The 23,304-nt window shown below is 45.6% G+C and overlaps 1 protein-coding gene across 1 annotated transcript in view; it reads right to left on the reverse strand.

The window, feature by feature from the left end:
* Window positions 1-23,304, reverse strand: part of MYO15B (myosin XVB) — a 721,855-nt gene that overhangs the window by 355,841 nt on the left and 342,710 nt on the right. Inside the window, exons 12-15 of the mRNA XM_069654768.1 lie at window positions 15,595-15,676; window positions 14,711-14,824; window positions 5,513-5,703; window positions 4,826-5,173 (exon numbers count right to left, since the gene is read on the reverse strand). Of these exons, the coding sequence (XP_069510869.1) occupies window positions 4,826-5,173; window positions 5,513-5,703; window positions 14,711-14,824; window positions 15,595-15,676 (735 nt within the window). The remainder of the gene's footprint in view (window positions 1-4,825; window positions 5,174-5,512; window positions 5,704-14,710; window positions 14,825-15,594; window positions 15,677-23,304) is intronic.

Raw genomic sequence — 23,304 nt, forward strand, 5'->3', positions numbered from 1 at the left:
TTCTTCACCCCCGGGGACAAGACTCTTAGTGTGCATACAATCGCTAGATTCACAAATCTAGGAAGTGTGGCTGGGTGCATGCTCCTCCTGTGAAAGGGTGTAGGCCTCACAGTACTGCACCTCTACTTTCATTTTGTAGCCTGTGCATTTCTCACCTTCATTTTTACCTTCATTTCTACCTCTGCGAAGCTCACTTCTACATCTCTCAAAGCTTCCCTGTCACCTCCACTGCTCATTCTGCCACATGCCAGTCTAGCTCTCCCCTTCTCTCACCTGCATGTCAATATCATGTCTCTTCTCACTGTCTCCCCCCATTTTCCTCTGATCTCCACATCCACCCTCGTCTCATTATCGCTCCCAGTCTACCTCCTATTGCTTTTAGATCATTGTCACATTAACATTCCTCGCTCTCCGCATTCTCTCCTCTTCATATCTATCTATCTTCCGAATCCCAACATCGCTCTCCTTGCTGTCCTTCCTGCCTCTCATCTTAAAACTCTTCATTCTGCCTTTAAATCTACTACTCGCCCTCTTTGTGGAATTTCTCCCCGTTCTTCGATTACTTCCTCCCTTCGCTCTCTCTATTGACTTTCCTTTGAAGCTCAATTACAGTTTTGGTATCTTTGTATCACCTTAAATGGCTTCATGGGCTTGCTCCTCCTTATCTTTGCTCTCTTGTTTCTTTTTACGTCCCTTCCCACTCTATTCGCTCCCAACATCAGTTTCTCCTAACTGTCCCTAAACCAGCATGTGCCCAATCTCGTTTCTGCTCTTTCACTCTCTTAAACCCTAAACTTTGGAATGCCTTCCCGCTTCACAGACCTATTCCTTCTTAGTGTCTCTTTCGCATACATCACAAAAATAGTTTTCTTTCTAATATGTCCCAACTTTCCTCACTTTTGGTTTTATCTGAACTATTAATTAATTTTGTACAGATTTTCATTTGTGTCTGGCACTTTGGAGAAAGTGCCTTATAAATCAATAAAAACAAATAAACCTCTCAACCTCTCACATATTCTCAACTGTCATTCTATGAGCCCAATATCCACCTCTGTCCTACTTCCACCTTCCACCTCTATCTCTCCCAGTAAGCCTCTCTCTATTCTTAACCCTATATCGCCTAGGTAAAATGCATCCTCCCGTGTTGTCATTATTTCACTTGTATCACTCCCAATCGACGTCTCTGGTCAGCCTCTAATTCTATCCTCTTTTTATCTTCATCTTTCCCAGACTCCCACTCTGCTCCCCTGTTCAGTTTCCTTCATTACTCACAGTACACCTCTCATCTCCTCCTCTCATCCTTATACTGTTATCTGTTTGTTTATCACAACCAGCACCTCTCTCATTTGTTCACCCCTATCATCCCAGGTTTCCTCTCCTCTCTGTATTTAATTCTCTAGGTCTACCAGGCTCATTCAACCCTCTACCTGTGCTGGTTTCTCTTTAACTCCAACTCTCTCCTCCTCTTCTCTCCATTCCTACAGGTTTCACCTCTATCGCTCACATTTTACCACCCTGTTGTGTAAAGTATGCAGATCAACATGGAAGGCTCCATGTGGATTTCTAGGATATTCCACTATAAACATTCCATGTTATCCTATCCCAGATTAAACACCTTTCTGCATTTAAAACAGCTATAATCCCACCGCGCCCCCAACACAGTGTCTGCTTATATGACACCCTGACCAGGTCAATGCTGTCTCCTGTCAATTAAGGGAAAGGGTACTGTGACGAAGCCCCGGCATGATTATGGGGACTTCTAGTGGGGAGAGTAAGGGGCCCAGGTACCTCCCCAAGTTAGAGGATGATGGGCCAGGGGGTTATGGGGTGGATCCCCTTACCCCATACATTTTCCCATCTCCAAAGGTTAGGGACAGGCATAAGAAGAGTAAGAATAATGGCCTTTTAAGAAACATGAAAGAGGCCCCTTGGCACATGAAAGTCCAGCAACCCACCCCTTGTTGGTTCTGTGTCATTAGCATGCCCACTCGAGACGACTAGTCCAAATGACAGTCATATTTGGTCACCTTGGTGCAGTCTCACATTGGTGGGATTATGGCTCAAATGGGGGTTTCATATCCTGTACTCCGCATGCCAAGTGCCCACCACCCACTCCTAGACTCCCTATCACGTCTTGTCTTCATCATCCCCGCCTTCTCCAAACCCAACATGTTACCCCCAAAGTCCTCTGTCTCTCCAGGGTGCTCCACCAAACCCTGCAAGCCTCCCACCCCAGCAATCACTTTTCTGCTCTGGCACCCTAAACTTCCGTCTCCCACGGCTGCCACGTCTGCCATTACATTTCAGTCTTTTTCTAAGGGCTGCACTTCCTGAGTGGCTTCTTTTAGAGGTGGGCCAGGAAACATGGCCTGAAGACCTGCAATACCCTTTTCAGTAACCCTGTGACCATAGTGCCAAATGTTGCCTCCCTTTTATAACTCAACATCCTAGCAACACTGTCCCTCGAAAAATTGGGACTCAAGTGGTTCCAGGGAAACAGAGTACATTGTGCAATAAATTACTTTCCCGCACCGCAGCCTGCTAAGACATCAGGAGCCATTTGCTAATTCTTGTACAACATCGCATTCAGGCTTGTGCAGGTATCTGGTGTTCGTTGGAAATGTCCTGTGTGGCCCATGGAGCAAGTTTGCGTAACACAGCAGACCGCCCAGGAATAACAACAGTTCTTGGACTGCAAGTGGAGCAACCACAAGGGAAGTAGGAGAGGTTAAACCAATGCAATAACAAACATTTTCCAATATCATTCTCAATAAAGCAGCATACCACAGCAATGACGTATATGAAATCCAAAATGGCAGACCAGCCATTTAAACACTTAGGGCCTCATTACGACCCAGGCGCTAATGGGTTAACGGCGCCGTAAAAGGCTGCGGTGCCGTTAACCTATTAGCGCCTAATTACGACCCGACCTTAACGGCTGGTGTAGACCAGCCGTTAAAGTAGGGACCCGCAAAGGGACCTTGGTGCTAATTACGGTGCCGCAATTTGCGGCACCGTAATTAGCGCCTTCCCCATTCCCATTGAGCCCTATGGGGCAAAAATGGGAATGGGGAAGGGCCATGGAGGAAGGGTGAATTACCGCCCCGCCAACCTTGTAATGGGGTGGTAATTCCCCCTTTCTCCATGGCGGAGTCGGTAACTTACCGGCATGGACCATGGTGTTAGCATCATGGTCTTCCGCCAGGGTCGTAATGAGGCCCCTAGTCTTTGTCCCCAGTCAATTAGTGAGCCCAGGTGAAGCTACTAGCAACAGCCAATCCCAGTCCCTCGTCAATTTCTCATTGCTGATGCAGACTTGAACAGAGTCTAGACCAGTGGGAAGGGCTACTGGGCTATATAAGCTCAGACTCCCTGAGAGACACCGTGGATGCTTGGAGGCGGAATTGCAGGCATGAGTTTGGAGCATGGAAGAAGAGAAGAACCTGGAGGGTAGAAGGAAGAATTTGAGGAGTAGGAGGATTTTGGGTTAGACGAAACATTAGGCAAGGATTCTGGAGATTATAGGGGAAGAAGGAAGACGGAGGTGGAAGGGGGATTTGGGAGGAGGATTGTCAACATCGGAAAGAGGTGGATGGAGGAATTTAGGAAGAGATTTTGGAAGGCGAGATTATGGAGGAGGTTAGTCAATATCAGGAAGAAGTTGGTTGCAGAAGGAATTAAGGGGTGGGGGGTTATGCACCTCAGGAGGAGGTACTAAAGAAATATAATGAGAAGGTCTGTGGCGATCAGGTTGAGTTGGAATGAGGCAAAGTCGAAGAGGTTGGGCAACATCAGGAGGAGGAGGTATAGGAAAGTTAGGAGGAGGTGGTAAAGGAGAGAATGGAGGTGGTTGGTGAACATCTGGAAGAAGTGGTAAATGACAGTATGGTGGATGTTGGTGAACATCTGGAGGAGGCGGTACAGGAAAGTAAGGAGAAGGTTAGTATGAAGCAATACGAGTTGATAGAGTAATAAAAGGCAGAGGTGGGCAAATATCAGAGGAAGGTGGCAGAAGGAGAGGAGAAGGTTAGTGACGATCAGGAGGATTCTGGGTAATAACATAAGGAGCAAGTAGACAGACGGCATAGGAAGGTTTGAGGAGCCCATATGGGTCCAAGTGAGGTGACAGTCCATGATTAGAAGGGGTCTGACGTATGGTGGAAGTAGGCACGAGATCATGGCACAGCATTAAGGAGGACCAGGACCAAAATAAAAAGACATTTTGGAGGGGAGACTCTCAGGCTCTGGGAAATCAGAACCTTTCTGGAGTCCCAGTGAAGGTTGAGGATAGCCTAGGGTTCTTACCTCTACTTAGCACTTCTGGGAAATCGCTTGCAGATTTCATGGCAGCTGAAGGCAACACTCTGTTACCTATAAGACTACTTGAGCAACAAACACTAAACCAGGAATAAAGCAAGAGTAGCGGTCAGAAAAAAAGATGTGTAGGAAACAGCCAAGCCCAAGAGACAGAGCGGAGAAGAGAACATAAAACCCTCCAGCCAAGAAACTGGGAAAGCGTTGTCGGAACCCCTGATGAAGGACAGATGGGAAATGTTCCTGAAGCTTAAAGTCTGAGACTCGGACAAAGAGGACAGTTAGTGGAAACCCTAAAGTCTGACTCAAATTGGCAAATAAATCCTTTTAGCTAGAACAGAATAAAGGATAAAAATCTCCTCTTAACCTAAATTCTTGGATACTTTAGTGAGTGTCTACAATTGGCTACCCATAACTCGTTCACCATTTTGTGTTAAATCCCTCATAGAGGTGTAGCTCTCAGAGAGTTAGCCTGTTTTGTAATTCCTGTCAATCTCGTGACAATACTTACAGGCTTTGGTGCCAGGGTTTTTGTTTCTGGGGCATTTTTCTTCTTTGTGGGTTGGGGTTGGTTATGAATGCTTTTTGGCTGTGGTTTGGTGGAAGCCACTGTGGTTGGTGCTGGCGGTGGGACAGGTGCTGGAGGTGGAGCTGGAGCTGGAGCTGAAGGTGTCTGGTCCTCAGTAGGGGATTTAGGAGGATGAGGAGTCTGCTGTGGTTGCTGCCATTCCTTTTGTTGCTGTTTCTGCTGCTGCTTTAGCTGTTTCTGTTGCTGCTGCTGGAGCTGCTGTTGTTGTTGCTGTTGCAACTGCTGCTGTTGCTGGGAGAGTACACTGGCTTGAAGTGTCATCTGCTGGGCCTGTAAGGCAGAAGGAAAGGTAACATACCCATAAAAGTTCTTCAGCATGGCGTACCTCCCCACATCCACCCTTATTGGGATTGCTCCCGACTACAGGGAAGGATTGGAAAGCATATTAATCAGAAGAATTAACGAGTATATTAGTGTAGGGCATTTCTTAGTAACATTGTTTGCACAAATGTCCCATGGAAAACAATTTGACTTATTAATCACATCCAAATAAAAATAAGATTTTGATAACTTCTTGCGGCTCCCTCCTTTGCCCACCAACCCCCTGCAAGAACTCCCCTCCCTTTCCCCTCCTTTACCATGTGCCCCAATTGCTTATCCACTGCTTACCAGAATCAGAGCTTGCTGGTTGATAAAGGTCTGCTGATCTGCTGCTGCTCTAGAGGAGTCTGCGGGCGATGGGGATGGCTGGGCTGGCTGCATCATCATTGGCTGTGGCTGCTGCATCATCATTGGCTGTGGCTGCTGCATCATCATTGGCTGTGGCATCATCATTGGCTGCTGCTGTGGCATCATCATTGCTATCAGATGGAGAGAGTTGAAGATCAATTGGTGCTTGACATTTACAAAGTCAACGTGATTAACCATGGCTCCCTGTATCCAAAAGAGGAGGTTTAGCACATATACGTAGATTGCCAGATTTTAATTTAATGCACCAAACTCAGTGCTTTAGGATTGAACTTCTTGGAGTTTAGTCTGTAGGCTCCTACTTGGTCGTAGGTTTACTGAATGCCAGCAACTCCATCTCACCCAACAAAATAAGCATCATTTGATGGAGCACAATTTCATATATCTCTTAAAACGTCTCTCCCTAATACCCCTTGCGGGAAATTTGACCCAATTGTGATGATCACACACTATGTCATGTCTACACTGCCCATAGTGTAACCTCTTTCAGCTCGATGAGGTCTTCAGCAAGAAAAGCAATACTATTCAAGATCCCAAATGTGTTGCAATTTCCCCCACTTTGGTGATCAGTATATAAGGGGTTTCCTTCTGCTCTTCTCATTGTCCTCCTTGCTCAAAGGTGGTAGGCGTTTCTTACTTTTTCCTTCAGACAATTGTTTTCACCAAACCTAAGCTTGGGGCGTTTTTCTTCTTTGTGGGTTGGGGTTGGTTATGAATGCTTTTTGGCTGTGGTTTGGTGGAAGCCACTGTGGTTGGTGCTGGCGGTGGGACAGGTGCTGGAGGTGGAGCTGGAGCTGAAGGTGTCTGGCTATTTAACCAAGACTAAGGAAATATCACTGTACTGAAGCCCTGCATTAAATGTCTCTGTGTATGATTATTTTGTATTCACTTGCACTGCGCCCGATTGGCAATTTCTAAGAAATGTTTTAACCAAGCTGTCTGTAACATCGCCGTGGTACCCAAGGGTTTGGGCGAGTAATAAATGCCTGGGAAGGCAAGAAAAAGAAGAACCAAAACAAACAGAACTGGTTCGCGGATGGTCTAAAACTGGAAAAAGTAAAAGACTTCAAATATCTCGGAGTCATGATGTCAATCAACGAGTCAGAAATAACAATGCAAAATCTGCTATGGACAAAGATAAAAACGTTAACAACACAAGCAAGGATGATTGACAAAAAATATGGGAAATTTTCATTACTGGCAGTCATCAACTTCTATAAGGCGAAGGTGGTCCCTGCAATCCTCTATGGAGCGGATGCAATGTTCCTAATACCTGACACACTGTGGACTAAACTAGAGAGCTATTTCTGGAAGAAAGTACTTAATCTGGCACAATCTACTCCTATGCCATTGTTAAGGAGAGAGCTATGTCTCGTGTCACTAAAAGCGATTCAGGAGAGAAACATGCTGATGCTATATCGAAAACTCCAATTGAAGAATAAATCAAAACCTTTGGAGTTGGTAAATAAGGAGATGTTAACGAACAAGATCCGGGCTCTAAAAGATTGGAAGCTGAGAAATACGAAGCTATTGAAAGATCTAGATGTCGCAGATGAGACACTTGAAACAAACCCAGTCAAGATATCAAAAAAACTATTTGAAGCAGATTGGATCAGGACAGAGGACATAGCGCGATCATATAAGCTGACGAAAGATTTCCCAACGACCCCGAAAAAACTATATGATACAAGAGGTTATCTGAAAAAGTTCCCGGATAAAAGGTTGGCCAGAACATATTTAAGATTTCGATTAAACCAACTACATACTAACGAAATCCTATTTATAAGGAAATTGTCACCGGATAATAAATGTAGATACTGCAAAGCAGAGGAGATAGTAGAAACTAGTCGACATCTTCTACTCAAATGCGAAGGTACCAACACATCGAGAGCAGCCTATATAGGAAAAATAATGCAATCGTTTTCCACACTGACAGAGGATGACTGGTGGCAGGCCTTTAACGAAGGAGAAAATAACAAAAATGTGATTGCAGTGGCCTCCTTCTTTGAAAACCTTAGGCTAATATCTAAGTAAAAGTAATAGGAAGAATTTCCAGGGGAAGAAAAAGAATACCATCAAAGTAAAAGACTTCAAGTGTGAAAACGTATGAGTACACGAAGAGACTTAAAGGATTATATAAATAAATAATGCAAGGAAGTTTGATAATAGAAATTGGCTGGAGACCTTGAGAACAACTAGAACTACGCAAATAACCCAACAGGTCAGGCAGCGGAATAAACAGTACGGGTCAAAACGGAGGACAAGGAAGGGACTTTCTTTTCGCGCCTTCTTTTGGATCACTTAAGGCTGAAAGGGACCACTCTGGAACCTATGGAACTATTGGCCTTTTTTTTTTATTATTTTACATTTGAAAAAATTGTTTGTACAATTAAATCAAATAAAATAAATAAATAAATAAATAAATAAATAAATGCAATAAATAAATAAATAAAAATAAATAAGCGCCAAACACTTGTAGATGATGCTAAATCAGACCCCATGCTTCAGCTTTGCAGGCCGACATTGCGAGGATCTCATTGCATTGCTTCAATCTGATGGGCTGATGCCTAAAAGCCTTGGAAGCATCTTCCAATGGAACAATACATATGCAGCTACTGATGATTTCTTTAACAGCCAAAGTAGGGCCGATCAAGGAAGCACATGTATGACCGCTACCACGGTGTGGACACTGAAGAGAGTCACATCTTAACTCTTAAAATGTAGATCTGTCCCCAAAACGGATTCAGGATGTGGCACTCTGTTGCAAATGCGATGAGCTCTCTTTTCAAGTATTTTCCTCAAGTCATATTAAATTGGGTTTCTACTGTTCATAGCACTATCACCTTTATGTGTTGTGTATATTTTTCTTTGCCTCACTATACTCCTTTTTTATATGTAAGAATGGTATTTTTCATAGATGCACAAGTGTTGGAAATTCCCTGTTGACAGGTTGGGAATAGCTGTTTTTTTTAGAAGGCCAATATTTATGGGATTCTCTACGGCAGCCAATGAGGGGCGTATACCTTAAGCCCCAGGCCCAGCTGCCATTTTAGAGTCTTAGAATTCCTAAGTGTGCAGACAGGACACTTGAACCTCACAAGAAGGGGGAGGGCTGCATATACATATACCAACGCTCCAAAAGATGATCACACTGGAGAAATGTGGTCATAGAAAAGAACTGTTTCTCCCCCAGCATTGGAACTTTCAGTGATTCGCACGTTTTCACAGAAGGCCGAGAAGTATGTGTACATGGAGTGCTGGGCATTTGAGACCCTCGCTACTCAAACAAATGACTCCGATTGGTTGTGCAAAATTAGCTTTGGCTTTTACATTTACAACTGTTTGCTGATTTCTTGTAGAGGAATATTTGAATGCAAAATTGCAGTAGCTGGGCCTGATTTACAAAGCCTTTCTCAATGCGGGTTTCCCAATCAAGCGCCCCTTTTGTAAATCAGGTCCACTGTATTTGACCTGAGAGAGTAACATGCATACTGCCAGGAAGCAACATGTTGATTTTCAAGCAATAAAACGTTATAAAACATTCTATAGGATGTCAAGCAAGTCCAAGTTTAGGCCCACATTACGAGTTGGCCGTTTGCGGAATTAACGTGCTGGTATTACCGCATACTGGCACTTTTCCACACCGGCCAACTACAAGTTTATCGGTGAGGTGCCAGGACTTACCTCTAGCTGGAAGTAATTCAGGCACCTTCTGGAAAATAATCACCATTATTTCTGTCACCTGTATTCCGGGTGCCGGTAATACGGCCAAATCCCCCCATTGGGATGGGAATGGGATTTTCCACCGGCACTCATAATCCAGCAGTAGTACCGCTGGACTGAATGACAGTAACAGTATTACCATTTGCCGTATCCTGGCCGAATTACTGCCCGGATTGATGCTCGAACCAAATGGCACAAATAACTAACTTGAGGTTGTGAAACATTTAGTCCTTTCAATGTAATATCACAAGGCCCTTTCAGCATCCAAAGTGTACACAGTTGTGGCAGTTGGAGAATGTATTTGAATGAGGATGAGCTCTGCTGCTACTTTTAGGCTACTCTTAGGGTGTGTGCACAATCTTGCCAATGTTTTTAAACAGTTTATCCATAAAGTGATGATTGGCGCTCACTTCACCATTCATCCGTCATAATGGCTCTTATGAAGGAGGTTTTCTAAGGAGGAAGTTGATGCTTCATTTGCGCTCAGTCTCCAGGGATTCAATGGTCAGTGCTGAGAACACTACATTTCTTTTTCTTCTCCTTCTTCTTCTTCTTGTTGTTAGGATGACTCCAGAAACCCGAAGCCGGCGATTTCTATTTGTTAAGATGATGTTCCCAAAACACAAACAACACTACATTGATTTACAAAGGCAATGCCAGGTCTACAAATTGGAGGACAAACTCTAATTCAGCCTGGTAGTTCCTTCTGTGTAGTTGTATGTGTGAAGCAATAGAGGTCTGCCAATTTCCTCCAGATGCAGTTTCTGGAAATCACAACAGATCAGTCTAAAAGACAAATGGCATAATCCACTTTCAGTTAGCTGAATACATTATAAGAAGCAGGTGTGCCGCACCTTAAGAGCACTGAGACATCTGAGCATGGTCACTTGGCAGCATTTCCTGAACTGCCTCTTAAAGAGACCCCCCCCCCACAGGAAACGCTGCCCAAGGAAGAGCGCCCAACCAGAGGAGGTGGGGGAGAGGGGAGGGGATGCATGTGGTCGGGGAGCTAGGGTTGGCGCTTCTTGTTCCACTGAGACTTACTCAATGATGTGCTTTCTTCTAGTATTCACTCCAATTTTCTATGGTGTAAGTCGAACCGAAGGGCACTATTAACATCCAGACTGGGGACGCTTCTTTCCACCTTTGAAAGGTGGGCGGGGGGCGGGGGGCGGAGGGCGGGGAGGAAGGAGAGGAGAAAAGTCACCAGGTTAAGGTGGAAGTCTGTCTCCATCTTTGTTATAAAATAATTCGATGTTTGGCAGACTATTGTGGCCTAAACAACATCTGCATGTGGCTCTTCTGGCAAGAGAATCCAGCTCTCACTAATCTTGCAGGGATGCGAAAGTGACTAAGAAGGCGAAATTCGATTTCATCACTGTTGACCATGGGTTCAATTGGCTGCATATAGGGCAGGATTGTCTATAGGGGGGAACAAAACCTAGCGGCTCTTGACAACATCCATCTGCCAGGATAAATACTCATGCAAGTCTCTGTAGCAGCCCCATGAGGTGGTACGTTAAGACCTACGTACGAATCCCTGCACAGGGGACACAAACAGATGCCCATCAAAACGCCTCTGCAAAAATTCAGTCTGCCATGCAAGAAACCACTGGCAAGTAGTCTGGTAGACCTCTATAGCCGCAGTGCTGGTCATTGGGCCGGCTCTCGGCGGATCCGAGATCCGGCACCAGATATGGAGCCGGATCCGGCCAGAGTCAGCCGCCCAAGCCCATGAACCATGCTGGAATACTTAAAAAACAAAAAAAGAAGACATAAGCGCCCGCCATGGCAGCATTGCCTTTTACCGCGGCTTTGGCACTGGTGTGTCATGCACAAGGCTCACTACATGTACAACTGATTCCTTTCAGTTGTACATGTAGCGAGCCTTGTGCATTACACACCAGTGCCAAGGGCGGCGGTAAAAGGCAATGCTGCCGCTGCAGGTGCTTTTTTTTAAAGTATTCCAGCATTGCTGGATGTCCACTACGAGTCCCACCCCCTCTAGACCACGCCCCCCAGGCACCGCCCTCCCCCCCAACTCCTCCCCTACCCCGGCCCTTGTGTTGTGGGATTCCCCCACCACATTTTTTCCATTTCCACCACTGCATAGGTAGGTTTTACAAGATACAACTTGGAAGCCTGAATACCCCAGTGAAGAAACCACTCCTAACATTTTGTTAGCTGGATACTTGAGCTGGTTAGCTTGTCTACCAAAGGCCCAGCGAAAGAAACACAACCTTTTCTCCATTCTGTTTTCTGATGGTCAGGTTATTCACGTGTTAAGGCACTTATAAGTCATGATCAGAGATTGCAAGGAGAGGTGGTAAATGCATCTCGCCTCATGATAGGTAAGTCCTTCTTGGATCAGAAGGGCTGACAAAGGCTCCTTTCCCAGATTTCTGATCTCAGAGAATCTAATACTGTCCAGCACGTGGGGTATGATATGATATGTTATGATATGGCATTTATAGCGGGCCTATACACAAGTGTATCAAGGTGCGATGAGGCAAGGGGGGGAACAAAGGGAGGACAGACAACGATCCTACTAGGCCAGGTGTCATTCAGATCGCGCAAGTGCATGGGATGGGGGCAGGGGAAAGTGTGGGGGGAGGGACAGTGAATAATAACAATAAGTAAAGTAACGGCCAGCAGGTGGCAAGTGCAAGGTAAGTGCAGACAACAGGTGTCAAGTGCTGGTAGTGGGGCAGTAGGGATACAGAAACAGTCTCTGAGTGCGAGGGGTTGCAAGGCAGGCAGTGCAGGTGTGATGGACTGGCAGGGTGGGGGGGCTTGGGCCCGAGATCAGAGGCTGGCCAGGTAACCAGTGCAGTTTCAGCCAGGAGGTCAGCAGGGGAGAGGAGGAGAAAAAGCAGAAGCAAAGAGAAAGGTTTTGAGGTGCTTCCGGACCCAGGGATGGTTCTCCTCAAGTTTCAGGGAGTAGTGGTGTGGAGTAGGGAGCAGTAATGCAGAAAAGGGAGTAGTAGTGGGGAGGAGGGAGTAGAAGTGTGAAGAAGGGAGTAGTGGTGTGGAGTAGGGAGCAGTAATGCAGAAAAGGGAGTAGTAGTGGGGAGGAGGGAGTAGAAGTGTGGAGAAGGGAGTAGTGGTGTGGAGTAGGGAGCAGTAATGCTGAAAGGGAGTAGTGGTGTGGAGTAGGGAGCAGTAATACAAAGAAGAAGAATCTGAAAGGGTGGAGGTGAGACAGAGGGGAAGTGAATCATTGGAGGGCCAGAAGACTGGTGGGAGGAGTAAGGAGGAGGGGAGAAAGAGAAAGAGTGGAAAGGGAGAGGGGAGGGTGTGCCTGGTAAAAAAGGCCTGAATCAAACAGCTTCATTGCAAGGCACCGTCCCAACTCCCATCAGAGCCCTAACCAGCGGATAGAGTAGGGAGAGTTAGGAAGCCCCCGAGCGAGTTTAGTGAGAAGCTATATAAGCACACACATTATTATTACTCTTCTTCTTGTATGCTGCCGGTAGGTAGGATTCAGTGCTGTGTCTTTTCTTTTTTGCCATCCTGATGACAATTATATTGTCCTAAAATGGGCATTAGTCATTCGTTTCTGTAGAAAAGAAAAGCTTACGCCTTCTTGGCCTGTTCTTCAGAATAAGGAGAAAGCCAGTGATGGCCAGCCTTGAATGTGGGTGACAATTCCCGCTGTGTCTGTCCAATGTGTCCAGTGATGAGCTGTGTGTGATGTGAGGTGTGTAGTGACCTGTCTGCATTGCAATGATGTGTCATGGGGTGTGCATGCTTAGCACATTAGGATGAGATGTGTACATGGCACATGCTTTACCTGAAGGGCAATGGCTGCCGTGGGCCACTGCACTCATGGCTGTCTAGGTAGTATCACGGGTTTATATGCCTGGCAAATGTGGCATCGTTCGGTGGTGAAGGGGTGCGTGTTGCCTTACACGGGGACCTATTTGTAATTGTTTAGGTGTGTTTTCTGCCGTGTAGTACTGCCATAGAATGGTGTGCAGGAGCTCATGCGTGCAAGAGGGCAGAGGTGTGTAGTTAAGGCGAAGTGCAGGGTAGAATGCTGGTGACTGTTGCAGAACGGGGCGTGGTTCTACTCTTCGGTGGTCCTGTGGGTTTTGTATATTTTGAATGTGTGGTGTGTGTTCTCTGTGACACATTGTGTAAAGGGTGTGTGAGCGTGTGTGCATGTAAGCTATCTCCAGATTGAAGGAGAGGGGTAATCGTGGAGTGCAGCATGGTGTGGCGTGTAGCTGGCTCGTGGTTTCCTCACCAGGGCAGTCAGTCAGTGACACCTGCAGCCTCTTGGCTCAGTACTTCTTTTTGTAAAACACACATTTAAGGAACCCACTATTAGGACATGGGAGATGGGCATGCCTGCAAGAAATATATGTCCCTGGTGGTCTGAGGTAGAGCCAGTTACGGGCGACTGGGACAGGGACTGTGCTGCTGTGTCTGCAGCCCCGTCGCTTTCTTAAAGCTAAACAAGTTAGTTGTGAAAGAGGAAGGCAGCGTGTCGAGACACGTTTAAAAACGGGACTACCATCCACTTCCTGCCACCTGTGAACTGGTATAGAGAGGGGGCCTGCCCATTTGCTTTTCCCTTGTGCTTACAGGCCTCTCCCCGGCAGCTAAGGTATGTAGGACTAAAGTAAGATTAAACTGGCTGCCAACCAGCATGGGAGTGGTCAGATGGTCCAGGAAGAAGCCCTTTGGCCCTTTTGGTCGCTGGAGGTTAGTCCTGCTTGACCATCTAGAGTGCCGTCTGGTCTTCTGTCTTCACTTGAGCCCCAAAGGCAAAGCGATACCCAGCACTTCCAGAACTGTGCATAGCTGTAGAACCTGGAACACGTGTGCAGCAGGCAGACAACAATCGAGCCGGCTACACCCTTTGCCAAGTCTGTGGAAAAGGCTCGAAGGCACAGGAAAAGATTATGGGAGAAGTTGACGAGCAGCTAAGTGAACCATGGGTAATATCACATGTTTCAGTGAGCTATGCTCGAGCGCTTTATCCAACTAGACTACCAAGCCATGGGGTCAGGATATGCAAGAGCAACGTCAATGCACTTGAAGTCAATGGCAATTCATTGTGTAAACAATGTCATTTCATGCAGAGTCAAAGCAGGGGCCTCTGGGAAGTAGGTTCCTGCCCAATTCATGATAACTCTGCAAGTACTCTCATATATGTATTGCACTGTGATTTATAAACTACACGTAGGTGATGAAAGTAATGTGTGTTCTTTATTTTTCATAAGGTGCCCCTTAAACATAGTAGGAGGGTACTCTATGAAAATGTAGAGTCACATCTATAGTATCGAGTGGTCTTGGGACAATGTCTGTGAATGGCTCCATTTGTGAAGTCTTTATAACCCCCCCCCACTCCCACCACTGGCCTTTCCTTCCCACAACTGGATATGTTACCTGGCATCGATGGCATGGTGGGCATCATGGACATGGAACTCATCCCTCCTGGCATCATTCCACCCATCATTGGCATGGTTGAGTAACCAGCCATCTGTCCCATGGCAGGAAAACCTACAGGGAAAGAGTGGACCGTGAGTGCCGGTAACTGCTGATGGTGTCATAGTCCAACACTGCAGGGGCCGCATCGCCAACTCAGCGTGCAACTTCTCAACATTGATGCCATGCAGCACAACACCAAACAACACCGCATGCCAGGGACGGAGAAGATGACAGCTCAGCACCTGGAAAGTAAAAAGCCCAGGAGAAACCTTCACACCAGAGAGAAAAGGGCGAACCAAGTAGAGTAGGTGGTCTTACTAACCCACAGAGTAGCTGGGCATGAGAGTAATGCCTGGAGGGAAGCAACAAGAAACACATTAAAACCCTGTATCCATGGTGACGGCAATGCCTTACACCCCGTGTGTCGGTATGGCTTGCGCTACTATGTGCTCTGCAGAACATGAGGCCCACACACTCCCCAGAGCCTGCCTTGCTGGTGCAACTACACCCTGAGGAGGACACGGCTCTTCCCTCTGGGCAGGACATGGCTCTTCCCTCTGGGCAGGACACGGCTCTTCCCTCTGGGCAGGACACGGCTCGTCCCCCGCCCGTGTGGCTGCATTGTGTGTGCTACTGCAAGTGCTGGCAGTTGTCTCTCTCTGCCCTGGTTGCTTCATTGGGTGGTGAGCCAAGTCCTTAATTGCTTATGCCACTGCTGCTCTGCAGCGGAGCGTTAGCTCTCTTTCACCAAGGCTGCATGCATGCCTATACAACATGTGTTTTGGTCAACTTTGCTGATCAGGGAACTCCCCTCTGGAAGACTTGTATTCATGGAAACTCACCTGCATAGGGTCCTTGGTGGGTTGGACCAATCTTGCCTCCGCCCTTCATACGACTGTTCAGTGCCCCGGGTCTCTGAAGATCCTGGAGGACAAGAACAAAACAACAGTTCTACATGTTTCTCAACTATGCAGCGCTTAGATGGCACAGAGTCAGGCCCTTATGGTAAAGACGGATTATATACAGCAAGGTTGACCATGCTTACCATAAGCAATGCATGATGTAAGTTATTTCACTTTAATTTTATCTCCCCCAAAAATCCAGCGAGAATGCCTTCTGGCCCCCTTCATTACAAACATGGGGTCCCTTCCTGTTCAGGCATTAAAAGGAAGAAGAAATGAGATAAGGTCCAAAATGCGAGCCCCACAGAGATGCACAATGCACAGAAGGCTCATTAATGACCCTCCTATGCATTGGGCCTCATTACACAGACGGCGGTAAGGGTTAACGGTCACCGTTAATGGCAACGGTGACCGTTAACCCTTACCGCCGTACTACGAGGTCCCTTTGCGGGTTGGAGGATTTAACGCCTGCTTCTTGCAGGCGTTAAAATCCAACCCGCTAAGGGACCTCGGAGCTAATTACGGCACCGCAAAATTGCAGTGCCGTGATTAGCGCCTTCCCCATTTCCATAGAGCCCTATGGGGCAGAAATGGGAATGGGGAAGGGCAATGGCGGAAAGGGGATTTACCGCCCCTCCAACCTTGGAATGGGGCGGTAAATCCCCTTTCCGCCAAGGCGGTGCCGGTATTTTACCGGCATGAGCCATGGCGCTAATAGCGCCATGGCTCACCGCCTACCGTGTAATGAGGCCCATTGTGTGCCTGTGGGACTTCCGCTTCTCAAACAGGAAGTGAAACACATTTTTATAAAAGCATACAGGAGCTGTGTTTCTGAAATATTCCTCATACTGCACGCTATTAAACCCAGTGACTGTGAAATCTTAATCCCTGTGACTTCCTCTGTATACCACATGTGGTACCTCTAATTACTGCTGTCTGTATTCCTCTAGGGCAGGGGTCTGCAAACTGTGGCTCTCAAGAAGCTTTGAATCACAAATCCCATGATCCTGCACCGTTGGTTAGGCTGGCTATGGCTGATGGGATTTGTAGTCCAAAACACCTGGAGACCCAGAGGTTACAGTCCCCTGCTGTATGGAATTTTACTATAAACCAGGTTTTCAGAATGGGGGGGGGGGAGTGCCGGGAGAGGAGCAACAGAGGCTGCCCAACATTTTATTTTTTTGTAAAAAAAACATTTAAAATTTTTTCTTAATAAACACTTGTCAGACATTCAACATCCGAGTATCAAACATAACTTGTGCTAGCTCTTGGTCCCCATATAACATTTCCGGGTACAGCAAGAAGAACATGTAATATTCCCCCATCCACCGAGTATCACCCTCACTCCCTTCCTCCACTCCCTTCCCCCACCCCCGTGTTCAAAGATCAATACCATTATTTAGATCCGAGCCTACCTCCGCTTGTTCCAGATCGCGTGCCATACTGTTTTTCTCACTCGGTGCCTCCCGCTGACATCACTCGATCACTCACATTCATTTCAGCCCTCACTCAGTGCCCTGCCCCTTCTGTGACATAGCTATCGCCCGCTTAGCTAGCGATTGCCCCAGTGCCAAAGCTTTGACCACCATTTTGCCCTCGCCTTGCCTTGGGGTACCAGCCCTAGCAGGCACTTTTTAACCGTGAGTGGGGTTCTTACCGCAAGCAATCTGAATAAGTCTGAGCAGACAGCTTTCCTGAATCCACCACCCAGTCAGAGCCCCCTCCTGGCCCCTCCACATATGTAAAAAAAAAGTCCCAATCTCTCTCACACATCTCTAACAATCCTGGTCTGCCACCACGGCCACATTAACCAATCTAACTGGGGTAATGTATGCTTGCCACACTATTTTGAATTGTATCCATTGAAATCAAACATTCCTGCACACCTGCTTCGCATGTTGAAGTATACGGTCTGAGAAATGCTCCCCAATACCCGTTTCCCATTTAAGTTTTAACTCTCCAGGCTTAGTGTCACGTTCATCCCTATTTGCAGCAGACAGGTCAGAGACATTCTTTCTCCATTCCGCCATCTAAGACAAACATTTTAGGAGTGATCTTGGACTCGACATTACGTATGAAAGCCCATGTTTCATCAGTGGTGGCAGGGGTAGTCTATTATATCAGACTTTTGGCTCATCTGAGGCCCATGATTTTGCAGGAAAGTGCAGAGACCATAGCCAGGGCAATTATAGGTGCCATTTTGGACTATTGTTGCAGCCTCCTTTGGGCATTAATCAAAGAGAGCTGCATAGACTGCAGGTAGCCCAGAATTGGGCGGTTAGAGTGGTTCTTAGACTTCCAAGGCATAGCCATGTAACGGTGGCCAGACACTCTCTACACTGGCTACCTATTGAAGCCAGGATTCATTTTAGAGTACTGGTTATTGTTTTCAAATGCCGGCTTCAAGTAATGCCTGAGTATTTACAGCAGTATATCATTTCTAAGAGTAATGTACGTTCTCTGAGATCTGATTTCTCTAATCAAATTATACAGCCAAGATGTAAAACAACGAAGGCGGAAAAGGGAGCATTTGAGGTGAGGGCCCTCTCGCTCTGGAACAACCTTCCTTCAAGTTTGAGGAGTCACTCCTCTCTTGCATCGTTCAAGAAGGAACTGAAGACATATTTATTTGTCTGATCTTGGGAACATAAGGATGTTTCCAAATAGGGGATAGTGGAATAACCTGCTGAGGAGTCTTATGATCTTTCATCTCTAAGCCTGCCCTCTTTTGCCTTATATGTCTTTTTGTTTGTCAGTGCCTTTATGCCCAAGGGTCAATAGTGCGCTTAACAAATGTAATGTAATGTAATTTGCAAGAGGGTTCCTTCCATTCATCGCATGGGTGTGCGATTTCACAGAGAAGCCAACCCTGGTTTCCCTCGCCCTAGCCATCAAGGTGGTGAACTCTAAGATGTTCAGGCGGACAGATGGGTGGGCAGCCTTAAACTCAGAGTGCGTGATAACCCTATCTTCCACATTCAGACCATCAATGACACCAACCTGCCCCAATCGCCCCCCACCCCCTTTCTTCCCAGCCATTATGCGCCCCAGTCTGCTACAACTGAGGGGCACAACCAGCCTAAAGAGAAACCTCTGCCCCACCCCCTCGGTGGCCTTCCACCATACCCGAATGAAAGTACTCACCAGAGTCAGGAGACTCCCAAGTTCCCACTCCCTAACCCCAAGCAGCTCCAGTACCCGACACAGCTTGGATTCCTTCATAATCCCGACCGAATTGAGATCCCTATGCGGTTGAACAAACCAGTCTACCATGTGCTGTAGATTCGATGCCCAATAGTGCACTCTGAAACCTGGCGCTCCTATACCCGCTTTACCTGCTGGCAATTGTAGTGTTCCCAGTGCTATCCTCTAAGCCCTCCCCCCTTTCCATAGCAACCTAGATAACGTTCCATGACGCGATCGAAAGAAGCAGACTTTAAAAACATCAGCAGCAATTAAAGTACATACAACAACCTGGGTAACATAATCATCTTTGCCAAGGCCATTCACCCCATTAAAGACATAGGAAACTGATCCGGAATTCAGTTAGCTTCTCAAGCGCATTATTTAACTTCCCCACATTCTGGGCATATATCCATCCCAATCAGTGTGAGAATGTTATGTTGTTACTATGGTTACATCTTCGTGTATGATTCCAGAATGTTGATGGGATCATACACGAAGATGTGGCTTTGTTGAGAAGGCCCACTCGGGGGCTCCTCCGAATAAATCTACTAAATAAGAGAAAGATACAACGATATTCTTGTGTCATTACATCAGGCAAAACACTACAATTGGCGACGAGGATGCAGCTAAGTGGAGGGAGCCCCCGGACTTGAGAAAGAGAGATGTGTAGCGTCACGCGACGTATATGTTGATGAAGAGGAGTCGCTGAGCTAAAATATATGTATGGCGAGGAACAGGTGAGCGGCATGACATTGAGAAGAATTATAAAAAAAAAAAAAAAAATCACCTGGCAAGAGCTACAGTGGGCTGCGCGCGAGTGTGGTTCAACCGTCGTTGAAGGTTAGAGGAAAGGACCTTCGTGCGTGAGATACGTGCCGCCATTTTAGGAGGAACACAGCTGATTTCGTACGTTTCATGTTTACGACGAACAGCTGTTTCGATCTACATCAACAATGTATGTAAAGGAGATAAACAAACGCTCATAAGTGTTACACGGAGAAACTGACATTTTTTTTTGCGTGTTTGGTTTTGCCGGATGCTCGAGGAATTTAAGTGACATTGTGAAGCATTATTTAAAAACTGTTGGAGAAAAGCAAATTAACTAATAATATAAGGAGCGTACAGACGACCTACTGTAGCATACCACATATGAGTAGGACATTGTATAATAACCAACATCAAGCTCTAGCCATGCAAAACACGGCTGCTCCAATAAAATTCTTACCGGCTCCGGGGAATCCAACATGCCCCTGGGAGCAGTGGCAAGATATTTTTCAAGTATATTTGAGAGCAATAGGAGGAGCAAAATTTAATGATGATCAGAAGGAAGCAACTCTGTTGCACTGCATTGGTACAGAAGCATTGAGGATATTCAGATCATTGCCCGATCTAGAGCAGGATGAAGAAACTTGGGGTGAAGCATCAAGTGGGTCAAGAAAGTATGATATAGCAGTTGCTAAATTGAATAAACATTTTGGTAATAAGTCCAACATTGTATTGGAAAGATACAGGTTTTTCACAAGGAAACAGTCAAAGAGGAAAGTATTGACTCATATTTGGCTGCATTGAGAGGATTAATGGCCACATGTGCATTTACAGGTGTTACGGATGAATATTTGCGTGATCAGATAGTATTACATGTGGCTGACCCGCGCATTCAGCAACGACTATGGCAGGCGAAGAATTCTACATTGGAAAAGACTGTTGAGATAGCCAGGTCAATTGAAATGGGTGAAAAATGTATGAGAGAGGTTCAAAGTAAACCGGAGTACACTGGAATTAAGTCAGTCCAAGAGATAGATGATGAACAGCAAAACAACCAAGAAGGAAAACTGATTGCCATGGTCAAGAGAATGGTCAGGTCAGATGCATCTGGTGTATACAGACAAGATGGAGGAGGTGCATTCAAGCAAAGTAATAGATGTACATATTGTGGATGGTATAAACATGAAAACATGGAAAAAGAGTGTCCGGCATTCTCGGCAGAGTGTTTTAGGTGTGGACATACAGGACATTTTGGAAAGATGTGTCGCAGCAACAGAGGAAGAGGCAGATATATTGGCAGATTTGGTAGAAATACTGGTAGATTTTATAGAAGCAGAGGTGCAACTACAATGGGCGTGAGAGCTGTGGAGGAAATTGCTGGTCCCAGTAATTTGGTAGCAATAACAGATAGGGCAGAAGATAGAGTCCAGATACTTACTGTCACACCAAGAGATGATGGGGTAGGATCTTGGGTTACTATGGATATTGATGGTATTACTTTAGAAGTGATGGTGGATACAGGTTCCCCATATACTATGGTTGATGTGCAGACGTATGTCAATGTTTTAAAGAAGAAGATGGAAGATTTACAGATGACAAACACCAGAGCAACAGGTTATGGAAAGACACCTATCAATATTATAGGTTGTGTTTGGGTGAAATTGAAATTTGAAGGACGCAAGACTTACTGCAGGTTGTATGTGGCGGAGAATGGGTTTTCGATAGTAGGATGGTGGGAGCAAGCTTCATTGAATATCAAGATCCATCCAGGAGAGAGTGTACCCATTCTTTGCATATCTGAGAATGTGTGTGACAATGCAGAGAGTTTAGCAAGAACTTTTCCAAATGTCTTCAATGACAAGATTGGTTTGCTTAAAGGATTTGAGCATCGCATCATTCTCAAAAGAGGTGTGACACCAGTTGTACATAAAGTGAGAAGTATACCCATCGGCACCAGGGATGCATTAAAGGCTGAGTTAGAAAAACTATGCAAGCAAGATGTAATTGAACCAATTGAAAGTTCGGAGTGGTTATCGCCTATTGTATTGGTTAAAAAAACAGATGGATCTATCAGGATGTGTGTCGATTTAAGAGATTTAAACGCCAACATATGGATAGATCGACATCCTTTACCGAATATTGGAGAGATGTTGTCCACCATGAGTCCTGCGAAATATTTCACGACTTTGGATTTGTCGTCGGCCTACCATCAGGTGGTACTTGAGGAAGGATCGAGACATTTAACATCCTTTGTGACGCCGTTGGGAGCTTTTAGGTACAAGAGAAGGCCGTTTGGGTTAGCTTCGGCTGCTGCAGTGTTCCAGAGGTTAATGCATCATCTATTTGAAGGTCTACAAGGAGTGTATTACTTCCAAGACGATATTTTGGTATCAGGAATGTCTCAAGAGGAGCATGATGCAAAATTGTTAGCTGTTCTGCAAGTGTTACAGCAGAAAGGAATGACACTCAAAATTGAAAAGTGTAAAGTAAAAAAAAATGAAGTGACATATTTGGGACATCGAATAAATGCCAAGGGCATTATGCCTAAAGAATCGTTGGTAGACACCATTCTCAAAATTCCAGAACCAAATAACAAAGACCAGCTGAGGAGTTTTTTGGGTCTCACAGAATATTATTCCAAATTTATTGATCACTACTCTGATAACACTGAAAGTATGAGGAATTTAATGTGTAAAGGAATGAAATATGATTGGTCGGAAGAATGCAAAAAGGAATTTGAACAGATAAAGACTATGATTAATAGAGCACCGGCTTTGAAAATGTTTGACTCGAGTGCCAGAACAAGGATAGCAGTTGATGCAAGCAATGTAGGCTTAGGTGGTGTTTTAGAACAAGTTCAAAATGGTGAAGTTGTTCCCATAGCGTTTGCATCAAGGACATTAAGAGGTGCTGAGCGAAGTTATTCGACAATAGAAAAAGAAGCTCTTGGAGTGAAGTGGATATTAGAACATTTCAAGAGTCTCATTTGGGGAATTCCTGTAGATGTCAGAACAGACCATAAGCCTCTTGTTCATGTTTTGAACTCGAAAAATTCTCACATGATGTCTCCACGCATAAGAAGATGGACTTTGATTATTATGCAATTTAATGTATCCATAAAGTACACTCCGGGAAGAAACAATGTGGTTGCGGATTGTTTCTCTAGATTGCCATGTGAAGATGATGTACATGACTGTGAGGATGAACAAGTGTTCAGAGAGGAACAGAACATGGATTGTATTATAGCTCAAGTGCATCCTAGCGTCTCAAAAAAAGAATGGATAGAAGCAAAGGACAGTGACATTGAACAAGAGATGTTGAGGAAGGCTATTGAAGCTGGTTGGAGAAATACTGATGACAAGTTAAGGCACTGGGAAAGATTTAAGGATGAATTGTCCAGTGATGAAGTATGTGTTTATAGAGGAGATCGTATAATACCACCGACAGCTTTAAGAAAGAGGATCATGGACATTGCGCATGAGGGCCATGTGGGTAGAATGTTGACTAAAAGAAGAGTAAGAGAGGCTTACTGGTGGCCCAACATGTGGAGTGATATGGAAACCCTGGTTAAGAATTGTACTGCTTGTGCTGTAAGCGATAAAAGCAAATCCATACGAGCGACTCTATTACAACCTGTGAACATTCCTGTTACCGTTTGGACTAAATTGGCTATTGATATAGCTGGTCCATATGAATCTT

The sequence above is a fragment of the Ambystoma mexicanum genome, chromosome 3q, assembly GCF_040938575.1.
Source record: "Ambystoma mexicanum isolate Mex_15411 chromosome 3q, UKY_AmexF1_1, whole genome shotgun sequence".
Taxonomy (NCBI): Eukaryota; Metazoa; Chordata; class Amphibia; order Caudata; family Ambystomatidae; genus Ambystoma; species Ambystoma mexicanum.